This window comes from Thermobia domestica, chromosome 5 (assembly GCF_964235325.1).
Source record: "Thermobia domestica chromosome 5, izTheDome1.hap1.1, whole genome shotgun sequence".
NCBI classification, from domain to species: Eukaryota; Metazoa; Arthropoda; class Insecta; order Zygentoma; family Lepismatidae; genus Thermobia; species Thermobia domestica.
The window spans coordinates 158205631-158220357 of NC_137458.1; the positions used below are offsets into that span (position 1 = coordinate 158205631).

Below are 14727 nucleotides of genomic sequence, written 5' to 3' on the forward strand. Positions count from 1 at the left end.
TGTGTGTGTGTGAAGTTTCTTTCCCTTCATTATTGACTACGAGGAATAAAAAAGCAGAAGTTGAGTCAAGCTCTGCTAAAACGAAACTCGTAACTACTATGGAAGTAGGTTGTTGCTGGTTGTCAAGTGACTGCAACCTCTTATCGGCAGTACGAGAATATAGAAGCGATGCAGGCATAAATATGCTTTTCCCTATTAAGCAAATGAAGCTCCCTGCTATATGTTGCATGATACTGAAAATAGTTGTAGTGCTCACACAACTATAAAGGTAACATCCTTCAGGTTTCTTTACAATCTCCAGTACCAGCCCCACCTGGAATTTATGAAAGATTTTATCCTATGTGTATAGAATGATAGACTTTTATACAGTCAAAACTCCTCTCATTTTAGTACAAACAAAGTTTTCACCTTTTTATCATCTGATGTGGTTTTGTATGTGATATTTCGTTTATTTATACATATTTATAGTATATCAGAAATAATATATAATTTGTTGCACTACCTTCTCCACTAAATGACAAATTCAGAGCTAGATTATGTTATCTTCTCCCTAACTAAATTTGAGATAGTGCTTTCTTCCAACTATGTTGTAATAGTTTCATTGTTTTTAATAGTTTAATTGCTTTTAATATATATACCAGAATTTTGCTGTATTAACACATGAATATTTCGAACCATATATAACCTCCAATAAACCATGACGAATATATTAAATTTGTATCCTATATGTTCTTATAGTGTTTTCTTTATTTTCTCCTTTTCAGCTGTCGTACGCTGACACGCATCCCATGTTTTCTAGCACAAACTTCCCGAACTTTTTTCGTATTGTCCCCAGCGAGAATGCCTTCAACAAACCTCGAGTCATGCTGTTAAAGGCCTTCAACTGGACTCGAGTGGGAACTATCTACCAGAACGAACCCAGGTATTCTTTGGTAAGTACTGCAAGCTTCGTCCTAAGATTACTTTTAATGAAATTGTCTTTTCGTACAACGATCAAAATATGTTACAAGTGCTGCGACTGTTACTTAAATATATTACTTTTCATTGGTTCTAGGTATGTATAACTAATATTAATATTAATAAAAGGTGTAAAGTCACTATTTTTATGATTTATTTAAGTCCAAATAACATTTTATCTGAAATACAGGGATTCTACAGTGCGTTCGGAAAGTAACCATAAACCTATCATTCGTTAGTAAAACAATATGTTGTGGTTATGTCTCATAGCCACTTATACGTATGTCTTGCATTTTTCTTCATTAAGAGCTGAAGGACTTCCCTTATAGTCCTTTACCTATCCAGTTTTTGTCAATTTCTTGATTAACGTTCTTACACTATGACGACTACGATCACGTGTATCTGAAAGTCTAACGGAAAACTCGTATCTTTCTCCTGTATGTGTATGTGCATTTGTGCGTGTACTCAGCATGTCAACTGAACACGTATCTAATGAGAAATATTTCTGTTCTAAAGTTAACGTCATTCTAAACGTACAGAAAAAGACAGTCGCAATATTTCAAAGGCAATATGATCGCAATAAATAACAAAGAACTAGACAAATGCTTTCTCAAGGTTATCAGCTTGACTGGCTCGTGGAAGCAAAGTACATGCAATGCAGGATGACAAACATTTGCAGAAAACATTACTCGCAGCACACGAAATACAATCGCTCAACGTTTATTGGTGTTTATATAAGTGTATAGTTTGTTAGTTTTCGAAACGCATTGTATATGAGTGAAGATTATAGATTTAATATAGATCTCTAACCCAATGGTGTTTTCCTGAATTCTGAACTCTGGAAGGATGCATAGCAGCCATTGGGATACTGAAAGATTCTTCTTATTGTTGTTATTATTATATTCTATTGCATCCATCATCATATTAAAAATTACTGTTTTAAGGAAAGATATGCAAATAGTGCTGATTATAACTGAAATTCATAATTGCATGTTAGAGGAAGGAGTAATCTCTAATTAAAAGAATGGAAAATAAATTATTTAATTTACAAAAAATAATCAATATAACAAAGACATTAAATGCATATCGTTCATCGTCTGGTGAACTGATCCGATCTCCATCAAACTCAGCATAGCAGTAGATCTTGATGTGCTTAGTACACATGTGAAATGTTATGGTGTGGAGGACTTTGATTTCTAAGTTACATGCCATGGGCCATCAAATTTGGAGTTTGAACTAAGTCATTTTTTTAAATAAAAAGTTTCTTTATTGTTAGTACTGGCAATTTAGGCTTAAGTTAGTATCGTAAAAGTAGAAAGGTAAATATTAGATATGTTAAGGTTATGTGCGAGGAATTATTTCCGCAATGTGATAATGGAATATGTGAACTGCACAGTAACTATTACCAGTGTTTGCACTGACGTCATAGTGAATGGATATTTAACTAATTAGTAAAGGTAATTAAGACAATTGCATAAATCTATGTTAATGCTCAGTATCACACAGTTTCTAAGTAAGATGCGCGATCTATATAAAACTTATCTGATCTTGAACAAGCATGGTATGGTTGTAGATCCATGGTTCCCAACATTTTTAGGCCATATCCCACTTAAGTCTCTCATAAATCATGGTGTTCCTTACCATTAAAAATGAAATCCACTATTCTGAACTTGTCTTGCTTACACTACTCATTTTATTGAAAGACTGTGTGACTGAGAAAACAAATGTAAGAAAAGTTTAATAGCTAAAGAAACTAAAAATATGGTCAAATACAAAACCAGAAATAACTAGAAATAAAAAACCTAAAATAATCAAAATAACACCAAAATTATATTTTTTGAAAGCATGCTTTAATATTTGTAATAAGTTATATTTTCAATAATCATTAGATATCCTTAGAAGAGATTATAACAGTCTCTTTAATTTATGAATTTACAACTTAATTGGGCTTTTCTGATTCGAAATCATTTACCTAGGTATATATTGTTTTGTTATATTACATTTTTTTAAATAATCGTTACAATTCATATTATTTTAATGATAAACACGATATTTAAGTAGAAAAAGCCAATCCGGTTGTAAAATCATAAATTAAAGGGCTCATCATCATTCCTTCTGTGTTTATATAAACACTAAATATCTTTGTAAAAATATTTGTTTAGTTTATTATTTTTAACAGTGAATTTTTAAAAATATATATATATAGAATATTTAATGTACCTAAATTCTCAAATAGCCATCTCAAAATCAATTAACCCTTCAGCTGAGCTTGTGTCCCCACGTTGAAAATCACAATTGTAGACCCTGACGAGCTTAGTATGCGTATGAAATATTGAGGTGTGAAATCTTTTGGTGCATTAGATGTAAATCACAAAAGCTGGAGTTTGAACTCTTCTTAAAAAAAAAGTAACTCTAGAGGTTAAGAGAGTAAATGAAAAAATGTTGATTAGCTATGTTGTAAATCCATTGTTTATTTATAATAAAAATTTGCTATAGAATAATCACTGAAGGGCGAATCCGTTAAGCAATATGAGAACTTAGTATATATTGTTTAAAAAAAACTTCAGTTCCATTTTACATATTGACCTTTCTTTCTGTAATTCTACCCGAAATATCAAAGCCTCTTCATATTTTGCTAGTGTACAATACCGTCATATGTGCTGTTCCTAAAACCGTGTTAGTAGGCATATAATTAAAACACAATAACTCAAATCATATATTTGACTTAAAATATAGACTTAGTACATTAAACAATTTAATATATCTAACAAATTTTATATACGTACGCTTAGGATAAGATCCTAGTTTAAATAAGAACAATCTTACTGCACAGAATGTTGTTTTACCAAAAGGATTAAAGCGAGGCTCTCGTATTGTTTCCGATGGTTTCCGATGGAAATCATATGACTTCAACTATAGCTTCAATTGCTTGTTGCAACGAGCAAATTGGTCAATTGCTCGTATTTCTAACACGTGTTCTTCCATTTAGAAATCTGTACTGCATGCCTCCAATTTGTGTTATTACAGTTAATTGCTATCGCATGTTCTATGTAGCTGCAAAACATAGGGAACAGTGTAGTTTGTAGTTGAATTCTAAGTGGTTAAAACACGAGTAGTTACTTCAAAATTCAATTGTATAAGGACTTCTTCTATTTATTAGTTTACTCACAGAATATACAATTTCAACACAATTTGGTAGTGCTGCCAATATTTTATGAGTGTAAATATTTATTTAATTAGGTCGGTACAGTATACTGAGAAATTTTCCAATGTTATTAGCGTTCAACGAAGACTAAATACTCAAAAGATGAAATCTAAATTACTCGATTGATCTTATTGAACTAACAAAAGAATATCTGTGAGTGTAGAAGCTCGTGCTAGTTTTCGAGAAAGTGGAGAAAAAACAATTAATTTGTAAACATAAAAATTGATGCTTTATGACAATCATGCCACTTATTGAGCTCAAAGTGACACTGAAGCATTTCTTCACTGAAACATTCTTTCATTACGACACTAGATAGACGACATTATATGGGACTACTGTATTTAATGAGATATGATTTGAAATCGTCATTAATTTTTAAATTTTAATTTCTATTTAACTAAAACATTGTCCAAGTAGGAGATGCTATACAGGGTGAACCTGAAAGATGTGCACAAACTCCGGGAGATGATTTATGACATCAAAAGGAGACATCAATTTGGCAACCCTGTCACTCTTACACGACGCGAAATAGGACAGTATACAAGGGAACTCAGTCGAGAGATCAAATCTTGTTTCAAAAAACATAATATGTTTCAGGGTAAATTTTCATCAGCGGCGCCGACTCCGGAGATGCTCCGGTGCTCGAGCAGCCCCAGAGCTTTTCTGCAGGTGCTCATCATCCACACAAACATAAACAAAAACAAGAATTTTAGGAATGATCAAAAATATTGATCAGAAGATTGGCGATCTTCGTCAAGAATTTTAGAAATGATCCGAAATATGTATCAAAAGATTGCGATCTTAGCCAATAATTAGTTTTTGGATGAGAGGCTAGAAAATTTTTGAACGACCCACAAATCGAGTTTTCGGATTATTTTTAACGGAATACGTACATCATGCTGAGTTAAGTGATAGTTTGGGTTTGGCTACACTATATGTAGTTCTCCAGATATAAGGCGTACAAGAAAATTTTTGCCTGAAAAATATTGGATCTTTTGATCCAAAAAGAAAAGAGAGAGAGAAGAAAAATAGAAAGAAAGCAGGTGAAAAGTTCTGATTCGAATATTTTATCTCATTTCTTAAATGATAGTAAGGCCCGATGTTTTCATGAAGCGGGGACGAGGAGGAGGGATATAATGTTTAAACATCCTTAATCATGGATGTAAAATCGTGAAATTAAGGAATTGTAGCGCTGACGACTTTTTAAAATGATAAATTGAACGGTCCGTGCTATTGCCAGCCAAAATTTTTCACACCTCTTACGTCACAAATGGTCGGCCTTCAAAATGGTATGATGAGAACTTAGCTCGGAAGTTTGAATCCTAGTACCTCCCTGATTATACTATCATTCAACAATACATACGTACTCTTATTCAATAACAGATATTTTCCACTATCAAAAACGAAGGTAAAAATAAAACAAACTCACTAAACAAGTCTATTTTCATTCAAAAATAACTAAAATCGTATTTTTAGGAAGGCCCGTTTTCAAAAATTTCCATTGTAAGACCAGGGTTGTAAACGCTCACTTTTGAAACTAGCTTAACTCAACTCAAACTCAGAGTAAAAAGTGAGTTAACTCACGCTCAAACTCAAGCTTTTTAAAAGCAGCGCCCTCAATTCACACATTTTCTTCAGCTACCGGTAAGTCATAATAAAAATATTTCTGTTGTGCGCGATCCTCTCTACTCTTTTTACCACAGTTTATTCAGAGTACTTTTCTTTAGTGTTATCATATTATTTTATTTATTATATGTACTGTCTTTAAACAACTAATATAGGCTATTATTTGAAATAAATAGAATCACATAATGCAAGGATGAATTTTTCACGAGTGCCATCCACATAATTAGATATGAATTTTTATATAAGTAAATTTTTCATCATTTTTTGAGATAAATTTCATCGTTCTCTTTCATTATTAGCTAGTTCAAATCTTACAGAAAATTTAAAAAAGAAAACAATAATAACGAAGGGTGAAATGGAAACACGGCAATCGGCCGCCCAAAGGGAAAAGGAAGTATCTACATTTTGCTTGTTTTGAGAAAAACAGCGAAAAATGTAATTTGTGATAATTAACGTTACTCTTAAAGTCTTTGTTTTCTTTTCGGCATCAATGAACACTGATAGTTGATATTAATACATAATTATACTGAAAAATAAAAAAATATGCAAAATAATGCAATTTTTTGAAAGCAGTTACTTCTTTCTGATTGCTACCGAACGATGCCTTCAATACTTGACACACCAACGTAAAAGGAAGTAAGTGCAGCTACTTCCTTTTACCATTGTTAGAAGTAATGCAAACATACCTAGATTTTTCAATAATAAAAAGGTTTAATCAATACAATATTACAGAATCAAAGCACAGGCTATAACAAAAGTTTAAAGAAAATGTACAACGCATCAAAAAAGATATTTTAAAATCGTGAATTTTGTAATGGTCTAATTACTATCAAAGAAAAAAACAGTTGGTAAGTTTAGGATTTCAAATGAGTTTCTCCATTTTACGGTCTTAAAACATTTCTACAAGATGACCAGCGGAATGTCGAGCCAGAATTTTCTATAATAGGCAGGAATTAAAGGAATGTTTTCTTGCTAATAGTATTTTATTTTTCTCACTGTTAAGGCCCCTTGGAGTTGCATGACTTTGTGAAAAGGAATGAAAGGTCTTCTTCAGGATATCAGCCTTGTGCCTTAGTATATTCACGTTGAGTGAAACTACTTTTGTAGAACATGCCACTTTTTCCTTTGATGAATTTTACCTCGCATATATCTTTAAATAAAGGAAGTAAACTTGATTTTCTCTGCTTAACTCATCCCATCCTTGAAATTGGATAAATTCATAACTCCAGGAATGATTTTATTGGCTTTTGAAACCAAATTTTCAAATTCCTCAAAGTTATAAATTGCTTCCATTCTTCGCATTTTAGTCTCGATTTTTCCGTGAATTGCATCTGCGGACATAAATGTGTTTCTAATAATAGACTGTGGTTCCCACTCTTAGTTTACTACGTGAATTAGGCATGTAAATAGAGTCCAGTTCTTATTTTGACCTGCGCAATGTATTATCTGCCCAAAAAATTATCTTCTTTCTCTGTTTCTTCAACATGAGATGTCTCTACCGTGTGTTTACTTGCCAAGCTCGAGGATCTGAAGTGTATGATGATTTTTCTGCGAATTCGTCATTGTCGGTTCGAGGACCAGCTATCGAAGCAGCAATGGTTTCTTCAATTGACTCGGAACACATCTCCACCCTAGTAGCAAGAAAGTTTTAGGCTAATTGGCGCGTGCTTGGCTTTTGGCATTGAACGCTTGCACTTGAAATGCATGCTTTCATACACTCTGCCTTTTGTTGTACTTCCAAGCGATGCTTTATACCCTTTGTAGAGCATCATATCGTCACTGGCCATTCGTTGGCTATTGACTTGATTTGTAAAACGTTTGCGTGAAGCTTAAATGGAACACTGAATGCAAGGTTGCCTCCATGTAACTTCGTTACTGGAATCCACCTTGTGGCATGCTTACACGTTTTCCAATCAAGGTGGATGCAAGTTGAGTCGACTTGCAATTCAAGTTTTGTGCAAGTGATTTGCAAGTTGTCTAGGGAAAATGTGACTCTACTGGACCTGGAGCAGATGATTGGTCTCCGTAATCAAACACTGAAACACTTATGTCCTCTATACTTGAGGTTTGATTAATTTGTTCTAGAGCTAACTTTACAAGCAAATACGTCTCTCAGCTGCACAACGACTCAATATACGCGTTAAATACCAACCGCTTCAGACAACATTTGCCTTAACAACAGAAGTAAAGAGAAGTAACTACAATTTTAACGGAATCTGATTGGCTAATTTTACTTACTTCCATTTAGCATAGTACTGTTGTCTATTTTCTATTGTACGGTGTACTCTAAATTGTATTTACTGCCGTTTACCGTTGTATCACTAAGAAACAACAGTAGATACTTCCTCTTGCATGTCGTATATCTCGTTTGATAGGCGTGATAGGGCAAAAATGACATAACCAGAACATGAACAAACTTACAATAATTCATATAGTACAACAATATGAAAATGGCGCGAAATGCAGTTACTTCCCTTTACCTTTGGACGGCCGATATATACTGTCTTTAAACAACTAATATAGGCTATTATTTGAAATAAATCGAATCACATAATGCAAGGATGAATTTTTCACCAGTGACATCCACATTATTAGATATGAATTTTTATATAAGTAAATTTTTTATAATTTTTTTAAAGATAAATTTCATCTTTCTGTTTCATTATTAGCTAGTTCAAATCTCACAGAAAATTTAAAAAGAAAACAATAATAACGAAGGGTGAAATGGCAACACGGCAATACTTTTTTATTTAAATAAAATAAATTAGATGAAGTGAGATAAATGAAGCCAAATTAGGGAGATATTTTCGTCTTGAAAAGAATTCCGTCAGATTAAAAAAAAAAATCTATTTTCTATTCTCTTGGGAGGAAAGAGAGAGAGAGAGAGAGAATGGATTCCGGCGCTCTTCTCTTCTTCCGTCTTTCCCTTTGTATACACGACTCCAAAAGTGCATTACCACCTGCAACTCTTCTTTTCCTGCAATAGCAAGCAACCCAAAAAGCTCGGCGCTTCGGTTGGTTGCGAATTCGAAAGGCGTTGGACCAAACCTCAATTTTGTAACAAATATATCAATGTGGCAAACTGCAAATAAGAGAATAAAACAAATTGTTAAGAATGACAACTTTATTATTGTGACGGAGTTGGATGACATCAAAAGTTTGAAAATGATCTTACTTAACCAGTTCAAACAAGATGAATGGCAAGAAACAGATATCAGAGAAAACCATTTCCATCTTTCCATCCGGAAGAAGAATTTCATAAAAAAGAAAAAATACAAAATGTAAAGGTTTAATATAAAAGACAATCCCAAAATTTTCAACGCTGACACCCGAAAGGCAAGAACAACTGAAAGGAAATGAGTGAAATTGTGCACAGATATTGCAGACGTAAAATGAAGGAATACGGGTTTCGTATTTTAATGAAAAAACGGTTGGGTGGGGCATGGGCCCCTCCAAACATTTGATCACGAAACTCAAAAGTGCTGGTAACAGGATGTCACATGTGTGTAAAGAACATAAAGAATTGCAGCGAAACTTTACGTATGGACAATACGAAAAAACAAACGAATACGTTTTTTATTTTCTGCGGAATAACGGTTTTAAGGGGGAAAGCCCCAACCCAAAATTTTGAAAGTTGACTCCCAAAAGGCAAAAAGAAGTGAACCGAAGTAAACGATATTGTGGACAGAAATTGTAGACGTATAATGACAAAAAAGGGTTTTGAATTTTCCTTGAAAAAACGGTTGGGTGGGGGACGAACCCCTCCAAACTTTGATCACAAAATATCAAAAGTGCTAGTAACAGTATGTCAGATATTTGTAAAGGATATAGAGAATTGCGTGTATGGACAATACGCAAAAATAAACGAACACGGGTTTTTTATGTTCTGCGAAAAAAAAAACATTTTAGGGGGCAAGATCCCCAACACAAAATTCTGAAAGATGACACCCGAAAGGCAAAAACAAGTTAATCAAAGTGAATTAAATTGTGCACAGATATTGTAGAAGTAAAATGACAAAAAACGGCTTTCGTATACTCCTGCAAAAAAGGGTTGAGTGGGGCAAAGACCCCTCCAAACCTTTGATCACGAAATACCGAAAGTGCTAGTAAGAGTATGTCAGATTTGTGTAAAGCACATGAAGACTTGCAACGAAACTTTGTGTATGGACAATACGCAAAAAATAAACAGATACTGTTTTCTATTTTCTCAAAAAGAAGGTTTTCGGGGGCAAAAGCCCCTACCTAAAATTTTCAGTGTTGACGCCCGAAAGGCAGAAAGAAATGAACCAAAGTGAATGAAGTTGTGCACAGATATTGTAGAAGTAAAATGACAAAAAACGGCTTTCGTATACTCCTGCAAAAAAGGGTTCGGTGGGGCAAAGACCCCTCCAAACCTTTGGTCACGAAATATCGAAAGTACTAGCAACAGCACGTCAGATGTGTGTGTAAAGGACATGAAGAATTGCAACATAACATTGTGTATCGACAAGACGCCAAATATAAACGCATACAGTTGTTTTATTTTCTGCGGAGAAACGGTTTTTAGGTTGCAAAAAAAACTCACCCCAAAATTTTGAAATGTGTTGCTCAATGCTAAGAGAAAGTGAACCAAAGTGTATGTAATTTTGCACAGACATTGTAGACGTGAAATTATTATATGGGATTGGGTGAGGCACTAGGGTGGGTCGTTTTGCCACTTTTTTTTCGGAACAAAATGTAATACCTGGCAAAAGTGGCCCACCCACATGGACATTACAGGTATAGATTTTTTAAAAATCGGATAATATCTTCTGTGAGAACTATTGCCTCAAAGTTTCAAAATTTCACTGAAAATTACAAAAAATACCAAAATTGTTCATTATTTTTAGTTATGTTAAAGTAAACATGTTTTTGGATTTATATATGTCAGATGCTATGAAAAATGACATTCAAATCTCAAAATGCCAGTTATATGCCTTGCGGTGGGATAGGGGTGCCTCCTCTGGGACCGGCAAAGGGGTCAAATTCAGTACAATTAAGCGTTTCTACAGCTATTTTTGTCCTTGCCTTTTCCTTCTACTGGTGGTTCATAGTGGTAGCAGAGCATTGTTATTTTTCACTATGGCACTTCCCACCCCTCCACCTCAAAATACTGCAACGCCCTTCTCCTGTCCCGATCTGCGTAACTCAGCGTCACTATCAGGAACGAGCCCGATACGCTTCAAATTGGGCGCCATTTCTCAAGCGCTATATTTGGTTACTGTTGCCTTCAGCTTATATGAATTGGTCGTTACAAATAATAGTTTGCTAAACACTATTTTCACAGAAAATGTTGTATTTCTTTTTTTAAAGTCAATCTTATTTATTATATCACAAAAATGACTTCAGTGACAATGAAGCAGACCTTGAAGAGAAAGCAGAGGAAAGCTCTTCTGAGGAAGAGACCAAACCCAGAGACAGAACATCTAAACCGAAGCTAGATTTGACTGAAACTGCTATGATTGCTCAGAGATATAATATAAGCGAAAGGGCTGCGGCACATATAACATCAACTGTGCTTCAGGCAGCTTTAAAGGCTGAAATTATAATTTCTCAACAATCTAGCAACATAAGTCTGCTTTAATTGTGGACAGGAGCAAAATAATGCGTGCGAAACTTAAAATTGCTCGGAATTTAAAAGAAAGTTCTAGAAATGATGATCCCATTAAAAGCCTATACTTTGATGGTCAAAGGGAAGACACTAAAACACATGCACATGCAGGCATCGTTAGAGAAGAGCACTTATCACTTGTGGCTGAACCTAACTCTCAATATGTCGGTGACATGACACCATCTTCTGGCTCTGGCCACGACGAGACCACGGCTATTTTCGAGTACATCAAGAACCAAATCGAAGGTGACCTTGATGAAGTTGAGGTTCTTGGGTGTGATGGAACAAACACTAACACTGGTTGGAAGGGAGGTATTCGTCGAAAATTAAAGGAACTAACAGGCTATTTGTCTCTTACATTTTAACGAACTGCCTTTCCGAGCTCTCTTCACGCATATTGGCGCTAATTCTGCCGTGTCGTGACAAAACGCTGTAACTTTGGCGGAGCAGTTTTGCGAAAAACAGCCGTAAAGTTTTCATTAGAAAATGTGATCAGTATCGTGTAGAACCAGTGTATCTTGACTTTGGAAACACGTGGTTACATGTAATATTACGTAAATGCATGTTGTGTGATTAAATTTGGTGAAAATTGATTGGTTGACCATTATTGCCTATTTACACTGGTTCTACACGATACAGATCACATTTTCGGATGAAAACTTTACGGCTCATTTTTGGAAAACTTCTCCGCCAAAGTTACAGCGTTTTGTCACGACATGGCAGAATTCAAGCCCATATTCTTACACAGGTCCCATAGGTTCAAAACTATCTGACTGTGAAAATCTTCCAGTGGTGTCATTCAAACCAATAAAATGTGACTTACCTCATCATAGTCAGAAGAGCTCAGAAAACTCAGTAAAGACCTGAGATATTTATACTTATCTCAAGTCTTCCATTGCTAATGGTCCTCGTCACGTCTTTGAGACTATTTATAGGTCTAGATATTTACCAAACGAATACCAGGCTGTAATCCGTTTATCTATTCAGACGAATGCATTTCTCGCACTCCCAGAAAATGTTCTTTTCGCCATTATGACTGATGTTCTATTTGCCGTCCGACAAGATGCATTACATAACATTCTTAGTGCTCGAAAACACGAAGCAGAGAGTCTTCGTAACACTATTAGATATAACATCATTCCCAGACTGAATTTTGAGGCGAAAGATTAAACTAAAATTATTTTTTGTGAAAGCACTGATGTTTCAAGAACTGTACCGCCAGTTCTAAGGACGGTACCAAACAAATAGGTCATGGACAAACTTTCACTTTCTGACAACAATGTGCCAGAATAGTCCTCCACCGTCTATCCATGCCACACGATGGCAGTAGAACGGATAATGAAATTAGTCACTGAAGCAACCTCTTGAGTATGTGGCAGTGATGCTAGGGACGGGATGATCAGGTCAACCTTACTTTCTAGGCAAGCTATGTCTAAATTGCAATCAAAGTCCCAATTTGTGACAATTTTTCCTGACAGTGACGAATTGGATTAGTTCATCTGTCTCTATATATGGTTGGTTGGTTGGGTAGGGCTGGCACAGGAGCCCTGAGTGCAGCCCCCTTCACGTGGAAGACTCTGGAACAGGCTATATGACCAGGTGAGCGAGGACCTGCACAACCGCTTAAATGTACTGAATTTGCCCTCTTTTCTGGCCCCAGAGGAGGTATCCCTATCCCCCCAAGGGCACATAACTGACATTTTTATACTTGAATGTCAGTTTTCTAGGCAACTGACATGTATTTAACCAAAAAATGTTAACTTTAACATAACTAAAATTCATGAAGAACTTTGGTATTTTTTGTAATTTTCGGTGAAATTTTGAAACTTTAAGACAATAGTTCTCACAGAAGATATTATTCGATTTCAAAACAAATCTATACCTGTAATGTCCACGTGGGTTGGCCACTTTTGAGAGGTATTACATTTCGTTCCGAAAAAAAAAGTGGTAAAACGTGCACCCTAGTGGGGCACCGAACCATCCAAACCTTTGATCAGAAAAAATCAAAAATGCTAGTAACAGTTTTTCAGATGTGTGTTAAGGACATGAAGAATTTTAACATTGTGTATGGACAATACGTAAAAAACTAAACATACACTGTTTTTTATTTTCTGCGGAAAATTTGTTTTAGCGGCAAACCCTCCACGAAAAATTTTGAAAGTTGACACCCGAAAGGCAAAAAGAATGAACCAAAGTAAATGAAGTTGTGCACAGATTTTGTAGACATAAAATGAGGGAATACGCGTTAAGTATATTCGTGAAAAAAAGGGTTGTTTGGGGCACCGACCCCTCCAAACATTTGATCACGAAATATCGAAAGTGCTAGTAACAGTATGTCAGATGTGTGTAAAGGACATGAAAAATTGCAAGATAACTTTGTGCATGGACAATACGCCAAAAATAAACAAATTCTGTTGCTTTTATTTTCTGCGGAAAAACGGTTTTAGGGGGCTAAAGAACCCACCCCAAAATTTTTAAATTTGACTACCGAAAGGTAAGAAGAAGTGAACCAAAATGAATGAAATTTTGCAGATATTGCAGATATAAACTGAGGGAATACGAGTTTCGTATTTTCTTGTAAGAAACGGTTAGATGGGGCACGGACCCCTTCAAACCTTTCATCATGAAATATCAAAAGTCCTAGTAACAGTATGTCAGATGTAAAGGACATGAAGGATTAGAACGAAAGATTTCGTATGAACAATACGCAAAAAATAAACGAATACGCGTTTTCTTATTTTCTGTGGATAAATGGTTTTAGGGGGCAAAAGTTCCCACTCAAATATTTGAAAGTTGACGCAAGAAAGACAAGAAGAAATGGACCGAAATGAATGAAATGTGCACAAGTATTGTAGAGGTAAGATGAGGGAATATGTGTTTCGTATTCTCCCTGAAAGAAAAAGCACTTGAGTGAACCGAGGCTTTGAGGGGCGAGAGGTGTGGACCAAAGCGAATGAAATTGTATGTAGATATTGGGTGTGTAAACTATGGCCCTTCGTGTTTCACATGTGTCGTGTCTCCATCCGATTTCTTTAAATTTTTCAGATCAACTACAAGCCCAAACAGTATAGCGTTTTTAATAAAATTTCAGGAGGCACTTTTAACCCTTATAATGTTTTTCGCATAAACAAAATACTTGTCGATTTATTTCCAGTTTGCCCATGATCTGCCAAATTTGAAGCAAAACGGATAGGGAAACTTGAGAAACACTAAAGGGCTTATTTCACATAGGGTGTATATAATATCTACACACAATTTCATTTCGATCCACTCCTTCCTGCTCTATTACGGAAATATCTACTTTTTTCAG

General features: G+C 35.1%; 1 protein-coding gene across 2 annotated transcripts in view; it reads left to right on the forward strand.

Annotated features, from left to right (window-relative positions):
• GABA-B-R2 (gamma-aminobutyric acid type B receptor subunit 2) overlaps nt 1-14727 on the forward strand; it is an 832753-nt gene that overhangs the window by 180386 nt on the left and 637640 nt on the right. For both annotated transcript variants that reach the window (XM_081759238.1, XM_081759239.1), the window contains exon 3: nt 765-932. In XM_081759238.1, coding sequence (XP_081615364.1) covers nt 765-932 — 168 coding nt within the window. The remainder of the gene's footprint in view (nt 1-764; nt 933-14727) is intronic.